We start from the raw sequence: 17,172 nt of genomic DNA, 5'->3' as shown, positions 1-17,172 counted from the left end.
GTATGTAATTTTATTGGCACTTGTATTATGGTGGTGACTGCACTAGAAATGTGGATCTGAAGTAAGTAGTGATGTTACAAAGCTTACAGATCTAGTCAGTCAGCAGTAGAGACAACTCATCCATCTGTTCAAGTAACTAGTAAATGTGTACGCTTTTTCCTTCCATAGGGATCTGTTCCAAATAAGTTCTATGTCCATAATGATATATTCCGCTATGAAGATGAAGTATTTGGAGACTCTGAGGCTGAACTTGATGAAGGTAAGAACTTAATTTCTGTATGCCTTGGGTTCATTTGTACTTCTCTTCATTTTCCTTGGCAAAATAGCCTCTTGAGTTTCACACGTCTCTAGACAAATAAGTACTTTCTCAAATATAAATAATTAATTAATTAATTAATGGAGATATCCTGTCTCCTAGAACTGGAAGGGACCTTGAAAGGTCACTGAGTCCAGCCCTTCACTAGCAGGACCAAGTACTGATTTTGCCCCAGATCCCTAAGTGGCCTGCTCAAGGATTGAACTCACAACCCTGGGTTTAGCAGGCCAATGCTCAAACCACTGAGCTATCCCTCCTCATATTCGCTTCTGTATATTGTACATAATTTTTGTTAAAGTTGGAGTCTTACGGTTATAATTCTGCTCCTGTGATACGTAGAATGTCTTTTGTAGTACCCAGTACAGATACAGTTTGCGTATTGATGGTTACACTCTTACATCTGGGAGAAGCTTAATTAAGAATGGAAATGAAATGAGCAACTGTGAACTTGGAAATTAAAGTATCACTTCAACTTTGGAAGTTTAGCTATGCTGTTTGTCAAAAGGCAGGTCAGTTAAGCAAGTCAAAGTTTAATTGCACGTTTTACTCAGCACTGTGACCTTAGCCCTGAAGCTGAATCAGATGTTTGAGTGCCAGGGGACAGTCCTCCACTCCTCATTTAAATATTCAGCCTTCCACAAAGTATGAATCCTCTCTTTGATAATATCCAGCAAGGATTTGCAGGGGTGGTTTCCTGAATGAGCACCTCTGCTCACTTACCAGTTTAAGGGGCAATTAAGAGTAGGCTCGCCGTGTGTCAAGAGCACATGCTAACCTCAATGCTCTGACCATTGGAACCACTCACTTTCTCTTTTGTGGATCCAAATATTTCATGCCTGTCTATAGAAATAGTTGTACCCCTTGAGCACTCTCAGCTCTTTCCAACTGTTAAAGGCCAGATCAGAGCTCCCTGTCTCCTCATTGGCCAAATTTTTAAATCACTTTAAACAAGTGATCGACTAATGGGTATATTCAGTGTTAAATATGTAGTTTTATTTCACTCACAGTAGCTGGTTGAGATACAGTATTTCTTATCTCATTTTTTCTGCTAATTGCTTTGGTTCTGTGACATACTGGAGAAGTCCAGGTTCAGCTTGTGTGACTCTTGCTTTGGCAAGACTTCCACTCGATACAGACCTACTTTGTGCTTCATCTGCATGCCTGGTGGACATTATTTAGGGAGATTCACAACCTGTGTAGCCTTTACTCATGTCTAGAAAGAGTGCTGGCGCTCTCCCTCTCTTTCTGAGGAGCCTTAGAAGGCAACTTGGACCGGACTAGAGAGTGTAAATATATCAATCCTTGGATCCTTCTTGGCTGCCAGGTCTTGGATCAAGTTGACGGCTGAGTCTTAGTGGCCAAAGACATCCAAGAAAGCCAGCAAGTCTGGAGACCTGTTGGGTGTGAAGCCATCTGCTTCCTCTCTTGTCTTGAGAAAGGTGTAGAAAAAGCTTATTGCCCTCTTCCTTCTGCAGTCTTGGTGGCAAAATATTACCTAGGCTTGCCAGTGAAATCCAAATACCTAGGGCTTGCCTGAATATAAAGTTGCGGTTTTAAAATGAGATTTTAATCTGATTTTTTTGAGCTAAATTTCTGTAAAAGGGGGTATAGACTTTTTTTATTTATTTAAATCAGACTTGTTTTCGTTTAGGTTTAAGTCAATTAAGGACAGGTTTAAGCTCAACTGAAATAAGCCACTCTTAAATCAAAATAAAAATGTGCACACAGGGCTTTGCACCAATCTAACTAAACTGGAAATCAATGCAAGTGTGTGTGTAGACAAACACTAATGGTTCATGCTGCTTACAAAATGTTCCCGAAGGATAAGGTGGTTTGGAAAAGTCGATCTCAACCAATCATTCTTTTTTATTGAATTTTGTTTTCTTAGTCTTGTTACTTGCAGGTAAATTGTTTAATCTCCCCTTTTTATCCACCACATATATAAAGGTGTTGGTTGTAAAACAAAGCCAGCAGCCTGATATTGCAGCAACTGTAGCCTCCTCTTTGTGGAAATGTAAAGGTGAAAAGCATCCTTGGAGAGTTTAAGTGTCCTGCCCTTTCCTGTGTTAAATGTCTTGCTTACAGTGGTGAAGCACGACTTTTAGTTGTCTCTTATGACACATCCTGGTTTTGTGTTCGTGTCCATTGTTTTGTGCCACGAAACTGATTTTCACCAAGGAAATGACATCGACTTCTTGAATCTATACTCTCTCCAGCGAGCAGAATTGAACGTGCTCTAAAAAGTGCTTGACATTTCCTCGAACATTGATCACAAGTCTTGTTTGGTCTGTCAGAATCGGAAGAAGAGGTTGAAGAGGAGCAGGAAGAAAGGCAGCCATCCCCTGAGCAAGTGCAAGAGAATACAAGCAGTGCATACTATGAAAGCCACCCTGTAACGTAAGAAGTCCGTGCTAAACAGTAGAAAACAATTGCTTTGGCTGCTTAGTCCTGAATACTCTTAATTCCCTAAAATATCTGTTTAACCAAACTAATGCACATATGGCCCTAATATGCCAGAACTGTGTGCGCTGAACTTTGTGTTTAGATGGAATATGTATGTTTGTGGGATATTGGAACTCATTATTTTTAATCTTTTCTCTCGTCTGTAAGTGAAGTGACAAATGTGAACATAAATAGAGATTAAATTCCAAATCAGTATGTGTTGACACCTTAAGCTATTCCCTTAGTTGTAATCCACCCATTTATAATATAAATATCTACTATATATTACAGTAGCACCTACAAAAACAACAAGGAGTCTGGTGGCACCTTAAAGACTAACAGATGCCACCAGACTCCTTGTTGTTTTTGTAGATACAGACTAACACGGCTACCCCCTGATACTTGACAGGTAGCACCTAGAGACCCCTGCTGAGATCAGGGCCTCATTGTACAGATATACAGTAAGTGTGTGCTTTGCCTAACCATTTTAAAATCTAAAGAAGACAGACCAAAGGTGGAAGAAGAGGCGCATTATTCCTGCTTGACACATGAGGCAGGCAGGCACAAGGATTGAGCACAAGATTTTCAGAAGAGCATTGCTCCCATTTAGGCACCAAAATATCTGGCCAGTTTCTCAGAAGAGCTCAGGTGCTGGATGCTGTGAAAATCTCCCTAAGGGTGTCATTGGGGGCTGGGCATTTATGAAAATGCCTTTATTTAGTTGCCTAAGTGGCAGGAGTCTCTCTTCTGGAAATCTGGCTGTAAGTGACTGGCCCAAGGTTACCTAGGGAAGGAAACACAACGCTGCTGAGAGTTGAACTCGGATCTTAGTCCTAGTCCAGTGCCTTACCCACAAGACTACTTTAAATGTTTCTTTAGACTCAGTTAGGCCCTTAGTGCCACCTTTGCAAATGTTTGTCTTCATGGGGGGTTGCACAGGTGTAACTGGTTGGAATTTAGCAAACAATTCTGTTCATGCCCAAGAAGGAAACTGTTCACTTTCTCAGCTGTTGGCTCTTACAGAGCTAATGGGGGTGAAAAACAGTCCACTCATTTGAGGACTTGTCTTTTTTACACTGAGCAGAAAAATACGGTGCTGTTTTTTTCTCTCTAGAATAGAATTATGTTTAAGATTTTTGATTGGTAACTAGCTTTTTTCAACACACTCTCAAATGAGATGGGAATGATAAATTTGCATGTGTACAGTCAACGCAGGCACTATTCACAGCCCTAGTTTGCTGGTTCTCTTGTCAGAAATGCCTCTTGCCATTTCTAAGTGGCAGTTCTCCAGCTTTTCAAGTCCATTCCTTGAAGGTGATACATGCATAATGTGGGCTTGGTAATATTCACGTTCTAGCTAATGGTAAAATTCACCTTGAGTTTAATAGAACCACAATGTGGCTTTGTGTGCAACTAAAGGTAGGGGCAAAAATAGTCTCTGCCTATACTGTAAATGTACAGGATGTCATGGTAGGAAGCTGAAAGCCTATTTGGGAAAAAAAAATCAGCATTGCATGTTAGCAAAACTTCATCGTAAGAGCCTTGTACTTTACGGTGAACAAAATGCCTCTAATTCTAGCAATGGAATGGAGGAGCCTTTGGAAGAATCATCTCATGAGCCTGAGCCGGAGTTGGAATCTGAAACAAAAACAGAGGAGCTGAAATCTGAAGTAGAAGAAAAGAATCTTGAAGAGCTAGAAGAAAAATCTCCATCCCCACCGCCTGTAGAACTTGTTTCTCTACCACAAGAACCTCCAAAGGTTAGTTAAAGTTTAACTTTGTACACATGAATGAAGATGGTAATCCGGAACACTGACTATTCAGTGTTATGCTGAATGTGAACCGCTTTCTCAAGTGCCAGATTGATAGATTTTTTTCAGTGTCCTGCTCTCTGAACCACAACACTAAAACAAGTTCACTTGTCAAAAAGATTTTTAAAAGATGAATGTGAACTGCTGTACAAAGGATCTGTTTAAATGTAATGCTCTGCTTATGAAGTATGCGCGTGGGTGGTTATGAGCTTAAACCTTTTTAAATGTAGTGTTAGATGTAGAACATCTAAATGAATTTAAGGGGGAGTCGCTGCCCTTCTTTAAAACGAAAGGGGTTACCTCTTCACCTGCAGGATGACTAGCAGTGTAGCTGTAAAAATGAATCTGAGGGTTTTAGCTGTCTCCCTCTAGGCGGGATGCCGTATTTCCAAAAACCATGCGCCGTCCGGTATGGTTAGACCCACTTAGTGTGAAAGGATATGGGGGAAGGAAACAGAAACCGGGTAGAGGTCACTTACTTCAGCATGGGTCTTTGTACTGTCAGTCCTGGTCTCTTTTCTTATTTAGCTTTAACTTCTGACTTCCACTTCTCCTTTCTTTCTTTCTCCAGAAGACAAATTTAGGACCAAAAACTTACCCGTAGCCGTTACGGTTTTGTCTATCAACTGTTGTCTTTTGGAAAGCGGTGGTTTGGGGGCATTCAGAGAACTGGGGTTCAGTTAGGTAGTGTGCCTGAGTACAAGTACTTGCTCTGCGCTGTTGGAGAGATTGGACAGTTACAACTGCAAACCCTTCAATATCTGTCTTATTGGCATTGTTTGTTTATATTTGTAATCCTGGTACAATGATTACTGACCGCTTTAGATTTGAATCAAAAATATATTTTCAGCAGACTAGTTTCCCTCTAGGAATGTCAGTGGTTTGCCATGATTAGTAGCCTAGGTTTGTTGCATTTCTGCAGGCTTTCTCTTGGGCTTCAGTGACCAGTAAAAACCTGCCTCCTAGTGGTACTGTTTCTTCCTCTGGAATTCCACCCCATGTTAAAGCACCAGTCTCACAGGTAATCAATCTGTGAACTCCTTGGATTGTCTCGTTACCTCTGCAACTACTTTAGTCTTTAAACTAACAGATCAAATTGTAATGACGTAAATTGCACAAGTTCTGTCTTAAATGTTAATGCACTTACTTTAATGTCGCAATTAAAAATTAATTAAAAGGCACATACACTTAACAGGTGAGAGTTCTGGGTGGTGGTGAGAGATGTAAGTCTGTTCACATGTAATCCAGAAATGACACTCCTAAATTTTCTGACATTCTATTTGTTTATAAGGTTAAATGTAACAGTAATTTTATTGTAGTATGTACAATAGGGGTCATTCATTGCCAGAACTACCAATCCAGTTACCCTGCCATTGGGAAATGAAATTGTTCCTTTTGAGAAAGGAACAGAGCTTCTCCTAGTGAGAGAGAAAAAGAAATATTAAAATCCTCAATTATATATTTATATGGATTAACTGTACTGCTATGGAACCCTGTACCAACTTATGACTGTGAGAGGTGGGAGGGTTCACCTTTGCTTGCCAGCACAGTGGTCTCTTCCAATTCCCAGACTTTTTGTGACCGGATAGTAGTATACGTCATTCAGATACCAAAGACAAGAGGAAATACCTAGTCAGTGGGAAATTCCTAGAGAATTTCATTTCCCCGAGAATTTCTTGTCCTCCACATATCCAAAAACTTACTTAAAATAAGAGGCAATTTTGAAAATGTTAATGTTCTATAGTAACCTAATGAGTTAACCTGAGGACACTTGTGGTAGCTCACTTCTGAACTGTAATGGGCCACAATTTTCAGTAGGACAATTCAGAAACCACTGTCACAGCTGCTCCTACCACCAGTTTTCTCTCCATTTTACTGTCTCACAGAGGCTAGGATCACCCTTCTGCTAGCTGCCCCTGGAATGCTTTTTGTGATGCTGTCTTCTCCTTGACACGGTTGTCATGGAAATCGGACTCCTGATTTGTAATGACTCGGAAAATCTGGTTAGTTTTAAAGTGCCTCACACTGAGGGGAGAATAAGCAGTCAAGACAACCACTCTTGTTTGCACAGAACAGTGAGCTTGTTCCCATACAGAACCAAAGACTGCTTCCTTGTGCCATTTCAGTTTAGAGAGCACTCCGAGCACTTATTTTATCTGAGCACTTGGATGTATTGTTTACATATGTCAACAGAAGCCAGACCATCAAGTATAGTTTCATTGTCCCCTTCCATCTTTCACTGTATTTCCATATACAGTTTGCCAATGGCAGAAGAAAGGCATGTCCTGTTTTGTTTCCTTTCAGTGGGATTCTGTGTTCAAGTAAGTCTGCTCAGACGTTTTCAGATAGGACCAAAGCAGGTTTTTACAGACAGAGTCTTAACTCCATTATCTCTTTTGGGAAGTAGATGGATAAATCTCTCTCCAGCCTCCCTTATGTGCTGCTTAAAATCAGCGCTTGGAGGGTTGGTGGGAAAGACAATTACTTTATTCTAGGGGGCATTTTCAAGCATTAGCATTTCCTTTTCCCTATCTTGTTTCAGGCTATCAACATCACAATTACTCTTGTGTTTATGCAAACATAGCCCCCCCATTTGGATTGTTCTTAGACCTTTTTTTTTTTTTTTAAACAAGTCCCACAAAATAATGAGTGTGGGGGAAACTCTAGGATTCTCCTCTGCCAACTCTTAACTTTCAAATAAAGTACCTATTATGACTCCATATCTCTCTAAAGAGGTGGCAATTAGTAAGTACCATTTTAGATTTAGATTAATTACTTTTGTGACCATGAATTACTGTGGGGCTGGTCATATTCAGCCTGTAGTAGCCAGGCACTTGTCCTTTTCCTTCTTCTTTGTGTTCAGAGATAAACGCTGAATATCTGTCTAGGGAGTAACATAGGCCATGTCTTCACTGCTAAGAGAAGATGTGGATTTGGGTTGGGTTTTTTTTTTTTTTTTCACCTCCTAGTAACTAATGCACACGAGCCATCCCCAGGTAAAAACCACACTGAAGGTATGGCACTATACCCTGTCTGTGGTTGACTGTGCCTAGTTTGCCTTGCAGTGAAACTGAACTTCCAAGCCTTCATTGTGTTTTTAACCATGGGATAGCTCTCATGCATTAGTGTGGTAAAAACACGTCTCTTCTGAGCAGTGATGACAAGACCTTAAATGTAGTCTTGCCTTCCATTTGAGTTGAAGCAGTGATTACCTACCAAGGAAAGGGATTAAATAGTCACTAATTTGTATTTAATTTGGAAATCCTGAGAGTTCAAACCAGTGCTTCTTTTGGCGACTGATAGTGTTGTTGCCTTCATGTCTCCAGAACCAAGCCTTAAAAGCTTTTCAAACTGGAATATGACTTCTTCCTCTTGAGGACGTATATACTAGGATATGTGGATGAGATTTTTCTGAGTATTCTAAGGATGCAGAGTTAATCTTTCTAGACAGATGAGTAAATCTGAAAAATGGGCTAGTTCTTCTGGGTTTAGGGATTATCCGTTGTCTGGCTCAATGAATATCTTAAAACCACAAGGCCACAGGGGGAATCTTGGATCAATATTAGAAGTCTAGGCCTCTGTGTGGCTTACTTTTTCCTGTGGTCTATTGGTGAAAATCAAAGTGAGTGATTTCACAGAAGTCAACATGGAGACAATGTTGTATCAAGCTGAGGTTCTTCTTATCTGTATCCCATCTAATTATCTTCCTTTTGCAGTAACAGTGTGGCAGGCATCTCACCGTCTGGGAAAGACCTTAAACGTCAAGGGATAGAACTCTTCCAAAGCAGATCCATTCAGTTTTCCATATATATGGTCCAATTTGAGTAATGTGTGTCTTTGACACATGAAATGTTAAAATTTGAGGGCAAGTAAGTCTTGTGGGCTTGCTTCTTGTGCTCTTTTTGCCTCTGGGATTCAAGCAAGATGACAATCACAGTAGCAGAAGACGGTCCTCTTTAGTCCTCATTTTTCCTCTTGTGGATTCTGGGAGAATGGAGGCATTTCATCTTCTATAGAGTCTATGCCCAAAGGCTCAAACAACTGCAGACTTACGAATATGCTGCATGGGCATTACCAGAAACCAATTATTTGCTAATCATTTTACAGTTCCAAGGGGAGAGGGATGTATCCCCTCTCTCTTAGGCATGCTGTAGAAATATTCTTCTGTGGCTTCCAGTGTCGTTCATGCACTTTCCAGGAAACAGAGGTCTGAGGGAGATTGGTGGATGGAACAAGCAGTTCTCCGTTCCAAGAGCAGTACTATCCCCTCACAGTTTGGTAGGATGCTAGTTTGCAGGAGCGCACACGCTCTCCAATGTTGCCCTGCGAGCTTGGACTCTTTAATTTTGAGGTGTGTACAAAATTGAGGCAGTCTGTATGTTTTGTGCTGGAGAAGGCTGATAGTTTGGTATTGCTGGTCTACTTATCATAAACCACGCACTGGTGTCTAGTAAGGCTAGCCCTCTGTTTCTTTGGATAGACACACTCTACTTGTTGTGTTAAGTAGGCATCTGAGGTGAATGATTGAGCAGATAGACTGTTTCTCTTGAGACCCCCAAAGAATGAAATCTAGTAATTTTGAGGGCAGGGTAGCTTGCTGTTCAGAAAAGAAAAATCTGTGATTGCCTTTCTAGCTCCCATGTATTGTTATGAGCTGCTTTTATTTGTATAACTTTTTACGCATTAAAACTTTAGGAAAATAAAATATCACAATGGTGCTATTGTGGCCCAAGAGGTGCTGCTGCAGAAGTAGATAGATGCCAGTGCTACACTCAGACAAGCTTTTATTTATTTTTTCTAATTCTCATAATTAAAATGCCCAGTCTAAAAATATTGGAGAGGAAGTGCCTGGTAGGGTGCCACTTCAGTGGTAGGAAGGGTGCAAGGTTAGTCTTCAGTGTAATATTTGGGCACTTAATAGGTAATCTTTCCCAGAAAATCTTCTCTGAGCACAAATATTGGGGTTAAGTCACCTAGTTCAGTAGTTTGTTTACAAAGGAAAAGTGGTGGGAATCTCTCCTTAATGTCACTTGCTTTTGAACTGCTGAATGGTGCCTATGACCATTCCTTTAGTGAAACACCCCTTTTGGATTTTAGTTCTGCAAGCTCATCTCTGAGACCCTGATGACAGGAATGTGGTCTTTGTGGTGGTAGCATTTGTTTGGTTAGTACAAGTGAACTCAATGCTTGTGGATGATAGCAATTTCTATAACACACACAGTAAATTTTCAGTCACCTAACTTTCTTGTTCTGTAGCTTCCTACCCCTTTTTGAGGGCAGTTTTTGTATGCAGATGCTGGCGAACATTTGTATGTGTTTAATGGCTCAAGGTGTGAGGTTTTTATGACTAGTGGGACAGTTTGTGTGTGCTCCCATGTGCACAGGCTTGGCATAGAGAAATAAAAGGAAGATGTCTAACTTGTGCACTGTAGGACTCTTTATCTAAGGTATTTTCTCTTAAATCTCCTTCTGAGAGAAGACTGTATTTAGAGATTTGTGAACTTGCTTTCTTTTCCTGTTACAATGTGGCTGTTACCTGTAGTTGATGTATATTCTGGAAGAAGAATCCTCCAGGCAGACAGTAACACTAATTCTATTTCTTCCAAACATATTAATCTAAGGCTAGTCTGTGCAGTCCAAGCGTGGCACGGGAAATGCTGCAGAAATTCTGTTTTTTAGTTGGATTTCTGCATATTTCTTTGTACCGGTTTTGAGCACCTGCTGATATGTAAAATTATGGAGCTACTTGGGTCTCAATTCTGTGCCTGGTCAGTTGAAGATAATTCCCTCTAGCTATGCCCTTGGGCAAAATAAGATTAGAAAGAGAGATCTTAGTCCTGATTCTGAGAGGTTTGTGTTCTCTACCTGCTGGCAGAGAAAGGCAAGCCCTGCAGTCCTGGATTGGTACAGAGGAACTTGTAGAAAATTTTCATGTATTCCCAAAACACTCTTCCCATGGATATGTATCTTCCACGATTGTTGCTATGCATGCTAGTGATCTGTAGACTGCTTTTATTTCAGCTTTTCTTTGGTATCCGGTGTTGAACAGTGTGTTCTCTTGTTTCAGCCAAGAGTTGAAACTAAACCTGAAGCTCAGTCTCAGCCACCCCGTGTGCGTGAACAGCGTCCAAGGGAGCGACCGGGTTTTCCGCCAAGGGGACCGAGACCAGGTAAACTTTTCTTCTTTATCATAGTTCAGTGTGTGAAGGTGAGAAACGATGTATCTTTTGTCTTTGGATTCGAAAGGATAACTTCCCATGATTGGTTGGTGTAGGATTTCCTGTACCAACCAAACAGACCTTTGATCCATCTTGTTTGATGTCCTGCTTCTAGTGTTGGCTTGTACCTGACCTTTAGGAAAGTGAAAATCCTTTATTCTCTGCAACTAGGGGTGGAGGAATGAACCCTTTCCTGAGCCGTATTTTGTGATGAGTTGCTCTGAAGCATGAGGATCATCCCTCTAACTTCAAATGTTCCTTTTATCTAATCCTTTTTTAACATTCCTGAGTTATTTGCTCGTATCATACATCAAGGAACTTCCTCAGATTGCTTAATGCGGTTTAAAAACTCTGTTCTCTTGAGGCTAAAAGTTGATGGCTTCTTAATTTTGAATGTCCTCTAACTCATGTTGAACAGACAGAATGGGAGCACTTAAATACCTTCCATTATCTTTTACAATGTGCTTCTCCTTTCTGAACAAAATGTCTTTGATCATGCATCATGTCATGTGCCAAATGCCATGCCATTTATTCTATTCTTTTCTATTCTATAGCTTTTCTCAGGACATAGTATTGTCTTTGAGATGGTGTTACCTCCCAAATACTGCTCAGTTTTTGCTGCCTCATTTTACACCTGTCAATGTATAAATAACATAAGCAGTCCTTCTAATACATCCCGGTCAACGCTTGATCAGCACTGTTCATTAAGTACCCATTTTGAGCTGGGTACTACATCTAAATCTGTTCATGGGGATACACCTCAAAAGTTGTGTGCAGCTTGATCTGTGTATGTTAACTTGCAATTGTGAACGGTGCAGTAGTGTACAGTGGGTGAGTGACCCTATAGGATTTCACTTCAATTTCTGGATATAAAAATTCAAGTTCTGGCAAAGATCAAGAGAAATGATTTGACCTGTTAAGAGAAGCTCTCTGCACCTTGCAACAATAGATTAGCTCTGATCAAAGGCCTGGAATTAAACATTATACAAGAGAACTTTAATGTTGGGTGGAGTTTTAAAACTTTTAAGTGCTAGCATAGACCAGACAACGGTTCTCAAAAGTGGCTTAAATGGATGCAACTCAGATTTAGTGGAAGCAAGCCTTCCTGAAACAGATCTATATTAGCATCTACGCAGTTGTTGACGTTGTGCAACCACACCAGATGAATGTACATACCAAACTTTCTAATCTACTCCGGGGTTAGAAGTACTTCCTACTCGTGGCTGTTGTCAGTGTGATTATTCCCTTGCTTCCAACAGCACTGAAACTAAATGTGTTTAAGGTGGCTAGAAAATATTCTAATGCCCGTTAGAAATCAGATTTCCTTTTTTAAAGACTTGATCTGTACCAAGGGCTGAAAAATTAAAATTTCATAGAGGTTTTAAGTCTAGGCAAAATAGAGTTGTTAAATTGTGCATATTGGCTATCCCATGACTTAACTGCAACTAAACCTTACTAAAGTTCTGACTTTTCATCTTGCTGTTTGAGTAATCGTAAAAGTTGGAATTTTGGAAACTAAACGTCTCAGGATACTGGGATAGATGAAAGTTACCATCTGTCACTACTTTGCATTCAGCCTAAGCTTGACACTGACCGGTAGTTGCTATAGTATAACTGATTGCTATGGCGTGTTAATTATTTTGGATATATGCTATTAGCTGGTCTCAAGTTCTAGTAGACATTTATATCCATGTCACAGCCACTTTGGTTGGGAAATGTATTGACAGTCTGTCAAGAGACTAGGGAGTTAAAAAGCACGGCAAATACTTATCTTAGCTACAGATAGACATAGGGGTTGAAATGCAACAGTACAGAAGCTTGTTCTGTCAGCTGCCTGTCTGAAGAAAAATAAGATATCAAAATTCAGGGGGATTGATCCAGTGCATTTAAAACTCAGGTAAGATACCTAATACATAACCACTGTTTAGGAGCTATAGGAACTATCTTGTGCTGTTTAACTTTTGCTGCCAGAGCTAACAAACACAAATTCCACATATTAATGGCAGTTGGTACAACAAGAAAGTAAAAGCAGTGTTACCTGCAAGCTGCAATAAAAACGTGAACTAATGCAAATTGGAAAAAGACACAGCTAGCAGAGAGACTTCATTTTCAAGCATCCTAGAGGCTATTGTATGCAATAGGGAAAATAAACTTGAACAACCTTACAGGGAGAGTGGCAAGAACTCTTGGATATCTGAATCAAACACTACAGTGCCAACAGCTGAGAAGTTGCTTAAATACAAAGTAAAGTTTGTCCTCTGAACTCCCCTTGTATACAATATGATTTGTAATGAAAAATCCTACAACAATCCAGCAAGGTTCTGTAAATCAAATCACGGAGGGGAAAAATTTCAAGACTTTTGCCAATTATTGTTGAAAAATGGAAAGGAATGATAATCTTGGTATTGTGTCATATCAGAAGATGCAGAGCCAGACAATGACCTAGTAATATGATACAGGCTAAGATTTTATATCTCCCATTAGTTAAACCTTATATTGCATTCATGGAGATAATAAAAAATGCATCCAAATTGTTACAGTACAATGGGAATGCCTTCACTCTTGGTCCAATCTTTTCAATAGCTCAATAACATCAGTGAACTTTTATATGGGGGTGTGGGTTATGTCTGTTTAATGCAGTCTGACAGCCATAAATGAATATATATTCTGTCTGGGCTGAAGTGAAGTAACTGGAAGTCTTGCCACCACTAATAGATAACAAAACATTTAACTTTCAAAGCTGTACTCCTCCTTTGAACAGTCATGATGAAAGAAGAGGGCTAGAAGAAATGGTTGAAAATATACAGTAAATGCTGGCTTTTCAGTTCATTTGAAAGGTTACCAGAAATGTCTTAAATGGCTAACTTTTTTAAATAGGGTAGCTTGGTAACTTTGTCTGAGACTCTGGAAAATAATAGACAATAACCTATCATGAACTTTAAGCTTTCCTCACTCTTTTTAAGAAACTCCCACGGGTGTTCAGAGTGGGCTGTTGCTTAATATCTTTTTCTGTGTACGGTTTCCAGTTTTTGGGCAGGAGTGAACAGGTAACTTACACTTCCAAAGGTACAATGAGATGCACATTCATCTTAAAAACTGGTGGTGAACAGTGTTGACCCCTGCTCTCAGAGTGTTACGAAGATAGAGTAGTTGCAGTCATGAAGTATGCTTACTTTTTAACAGGTTTTATTTTGATGATGTATGAAACCAGTTGGATCTCAGCTCCCAGTGGATAGATGTTGCAGTTTTGGTGGTATGGACAAAGGAGGTGACTGATGGTAATGTTAGCAGAGTCTCCCACTGAGCAGGTAGATAGACTTACTTTCTGACACTTGGAGTTGTTCCCTCCAGTTCAGGATTGAGATTCACTGATGAGGAAGCTTGCATGGCTGCTGCCAGTGCAGTCGTCTTCAGATAAGTCTCTGCAGCTGGCAGTTCAGCACTTTCCATGAAGATTAAAAGCACATGAGAAAAATTAAGTATATTCAGTGGACGTGTTTCTCTTGAAAAGCACATAGCTGAGTGACATGGCTTGTATGTGAAGAAAACAAGAAGCTTTCGATATCCCAATTGGGCAGAATTAAACTTTTAAAGGCACTAAATATGCATGCCTTCCCCAGCAGAAAATAGCTGAAGACCAAGGGTGAGAATGGCTCAAGTGAATGAACTGAAAGCAGATCAGTGTGTTGCTAGATGTTCTTCTCAAATTGTTCAATACAAATCCTAAAACTGACTGCTTTTGTTTTGGATGGACACAGGTCGAGGGGATATGGAGCAGAATGAATCCGATAATCGCCGAATAATTCGTTACCCAGACAGCCATCAGCTCTTTGTTGGCAACTTGCCACATGATATTGATGAAAATGAACTGAAAGAATTCTTTATGAGTAAGTGATGGGCTTTTAAATAGTTTGAAATTCATCTACTGGGTCTAGAGGATGGAAGTGACGCTTCAGCCACTGAACATGGTATATGTTAACGTTTTAAAAGCAAAGTAACAAACTTTAACATTACAAAAGGCTTTTGAGAATAACTAAAACAAATAGGCTTATTGCAAGGCCTTATTGCATAACTTGTTTTTGTATTGTGCTTTCACAGGCTTTGGAAACGTGGTGGAACTTCGCATCAATACCAAAGGAGTTGGAGGAAAACTACCAAACTTTGGCTTTGTGGTATTTGATGACTCTGAGCCAGTTCAGAGAATCTTAGTTGCGAAAGTAAGTTTGGCCATGTAGCATTTGCATATTTGTCATAGTGAGGGAAGTAATGCTATGAAAACATGAATGATGCAATGTCCTCAGTTCTTACTGCTCTTCACCAGAGTTCAGATTTCCCCTCTGATCACTGATCGAGGTCATGAACGTTTATATTTTGTTTGTAGCCTATTCTGGTTCCCACTTCAATTCTGTTCTTTAGAAGTTGCTGTCTCCTGATGGATGCTTACAAGTTCCAAGTTTTTGAACAGCACTACTTTCATCACTAAATCATAGATCTAAGGTTTCTCAAGGGAGCAAGCTAAACTTGAACTGAAGTGGTGGGATTGGGGGAAAAAGGAAATTACAAAATTTCCAGGGTCAATAGATCTCAGCTTCCTTTAGGGATGGCAAGTTTTCAGTCCTAATAGTTTGAGAACTGAAAGTAAAATTGCTACTCTTGCAAGCTAGCAGTGGTTTTGTGGCACTGACCATAGCAAGTCCCAGACCTTTTTAATTCCTTGCCTAATCAAAGTATTTTACTAACCTATCGCAGAGTGTTCTATGGTCTCTACAGATATGTAGGGTTAGAAGTTGCAAGTCACAAACTGCTAGTGAAATTTGGCATTAAGCTGTGTGCAACTGCGCTGCTAAGGACAGAGTAGCATGTAGGGATTACTGTTTCCACGTGTTTTATATTGCTGGGACTTTATGAAATGATTAACTTTGCCTTGTAAACGTTTTCCCCTTCTAAGCCCATTATGTTTCGAGGAGAGGTGCGCTTGAATGTAGAAGAGAAAAAAACGAGAGCTGCCCGTGAAAGAGAGACCCGAGGCGGTGGTGATGATCGTAGGGATATTCGGCGCAATGATAGAGGGCCCGGGGGTCCCCGTGGAATAGTGGGTGGTGGAATGATGCGGGACCGTGATGGAAGAGGACCTCCTCCCCGGGGTGGCATGGCACAGAAACTTGGCTCTGGAAGAGGAACCGGGCAAATGGAAGGCCGTTTCACAGGACAACGTCGTTGAAATCCTCCACTGTTGGCAGACAGTCTTGGCAGTGGTACATTATTCGTCGTGTTTGCATTCTTGTTAATTTTTTTGGCTTTGGAATGTGACACAGCCTTTTTGATCATTTCTTTGATGTGAAAAGCATCCTTTGGTTACCAGTTAAATTGAGGTGGACATGCTTTCCCAAATTTCACAACAGGAGTCACACTGTTAATTTATAAATTTAGACTTGGCGAATTAAGGACAGAGAAATGACCATAAAACTATCTGCAACAAAAGTGGACTAAAGGACATGCCCAATCGAATTCAGGTCCTTTCAGTCAAAAACCCTCTGCTGCACATTTTGTGTAAGTGTTACTGTTTCTGCTTATTACTGTTGGAAACGCAGTTAGTGCAATCTGTGCAATTGGAGAAGCTTGCCTTTTTTTTTCTTTTTAGAACACTTGGCTCAAAACAGACTAACTAACTTGTGTTTATGCACTCATCAAAATGCACTAATGGGTACTCTAAACTCATTCACATTGATATCTACAAGAGGCATCAGGAAAAAAATCCTTCATCTTTTTTCAGACAGAATAGCTTTTGAAATGATGCGGGCATCTGATCTGCTTGCTGTGACCAACATGTATACACACAAACCTTAACAAGACTACAAGTATATTCCAGAAGGAAACCATTTAGTGGTAAACTAAACACAATCCAGAACTTCAAAGTTATGGTCCTGAGTACAAAACAAGTTTGATAGCTCATATCTAAGATTTTTCTACCTGCCCCTCTTCAATACAGGGATGGCTGGCTGCTCAACACACTCCTCCTCCCCTTTCCCCTTCTTTAAGCGTTGTACAGTGAATTGTCTTTACTGTATTTGAGTTCTCTAGTAATGTAATAAGCATGATGGTGCCTTCTATTAATACATCATTCCAGTCTTGCTGGTGATTTTGTACAGTATAGTGTATGAATTGCAGTGCTGCAAAGCCAAACAGCTGCAAAATGTTTAAAAGAAATCATTGAAAAGTTGTATAAAAAATTGCAGTATCTTTAAATCAGTAAGTTACTAGAATATCACTCGCCTCGCTCTTCAATTAACAACTTTGGCTTTTTATGGAGGAGGGGAAGGGAGGGAGAAGGTAACTGAGTAGTCTCCAGATTGTCTTTTCTCTATCAAATGTAGAATTTTTATGG

The 17,172-nt window shown here is 40.1% G+C and overlaps 1 protein-coding gene across 2 annotated transcripts in view; it reads left to right on the top strand.

Moving 5' to 3' along the window:
- Positions 1 to 16,918, top strand: part of G3BP2 (G3BP stress granule assembly factor 2) — a 43,046-nt gene extending 26,128 nt beyond the window's left edge. The window contains exons 5-12 of one of the 2 annotated variants that reach the window (XM_024208694.3): positions 169 to 259; positions 2,611 to 2,713; positions 4,338 to 4,518; positions 5,492 to 5,590; positions 10,637 to 10,739; positions 14,546 to 14,674; positions 14,886 to 15,004; positions 15,736 to 16,918. In XM_024208694.3, the coding sequence (XP_024064462.2) occupies positions 169 to 259; positions 2,611 to 2,713; positions 4,338 to 4,518; positions 5,492 to 5,590; positions 10,637 to 10,739; positions 14,546 to 14,674; positions 14,886 to 15,004; positions 15,736 to 16,008 (1,098 nt within the window). In that variant the 3' untranslated portion in view covers positions 16,009 to 16,918. The remainder of the gene's footprint in view (positions 1 to 168; positions 260 to 2,610; positions 2,714 to 4,337; positions 4,519 to 5,491; positions 5,591 to 10,636; positions 10,740 to 14,545; positions 14,675 to 14,885; positions 15,005 to 15,735) is intronic. The other variant, XM_024208695.3, reaches the window with a different exon arrangement.
- Positions 16,919 to 17,172: the final 254 nt, after the last annotated feature.

The sequence above is a fragment of the Terrapene carolina genome, unplaced genomic scaffold (assembly GCF_002925995.2).
Source record: "Terrapene carolina triunguis isolate 2854851 unplaced genomic scaffold, T_m_triunguis-2.0 Scaffold136, whole genome shotgun sequence".
NCBI classification, from domain to species: domain Eukaryota; kingdom Metazoa; phylum Chordata; order Testudines; family Emydidae; genus Terrapene; species Terrapene triunguis.
This window is presented reverse-complemented; position numbering and strand designations above follow the sequence as displayed.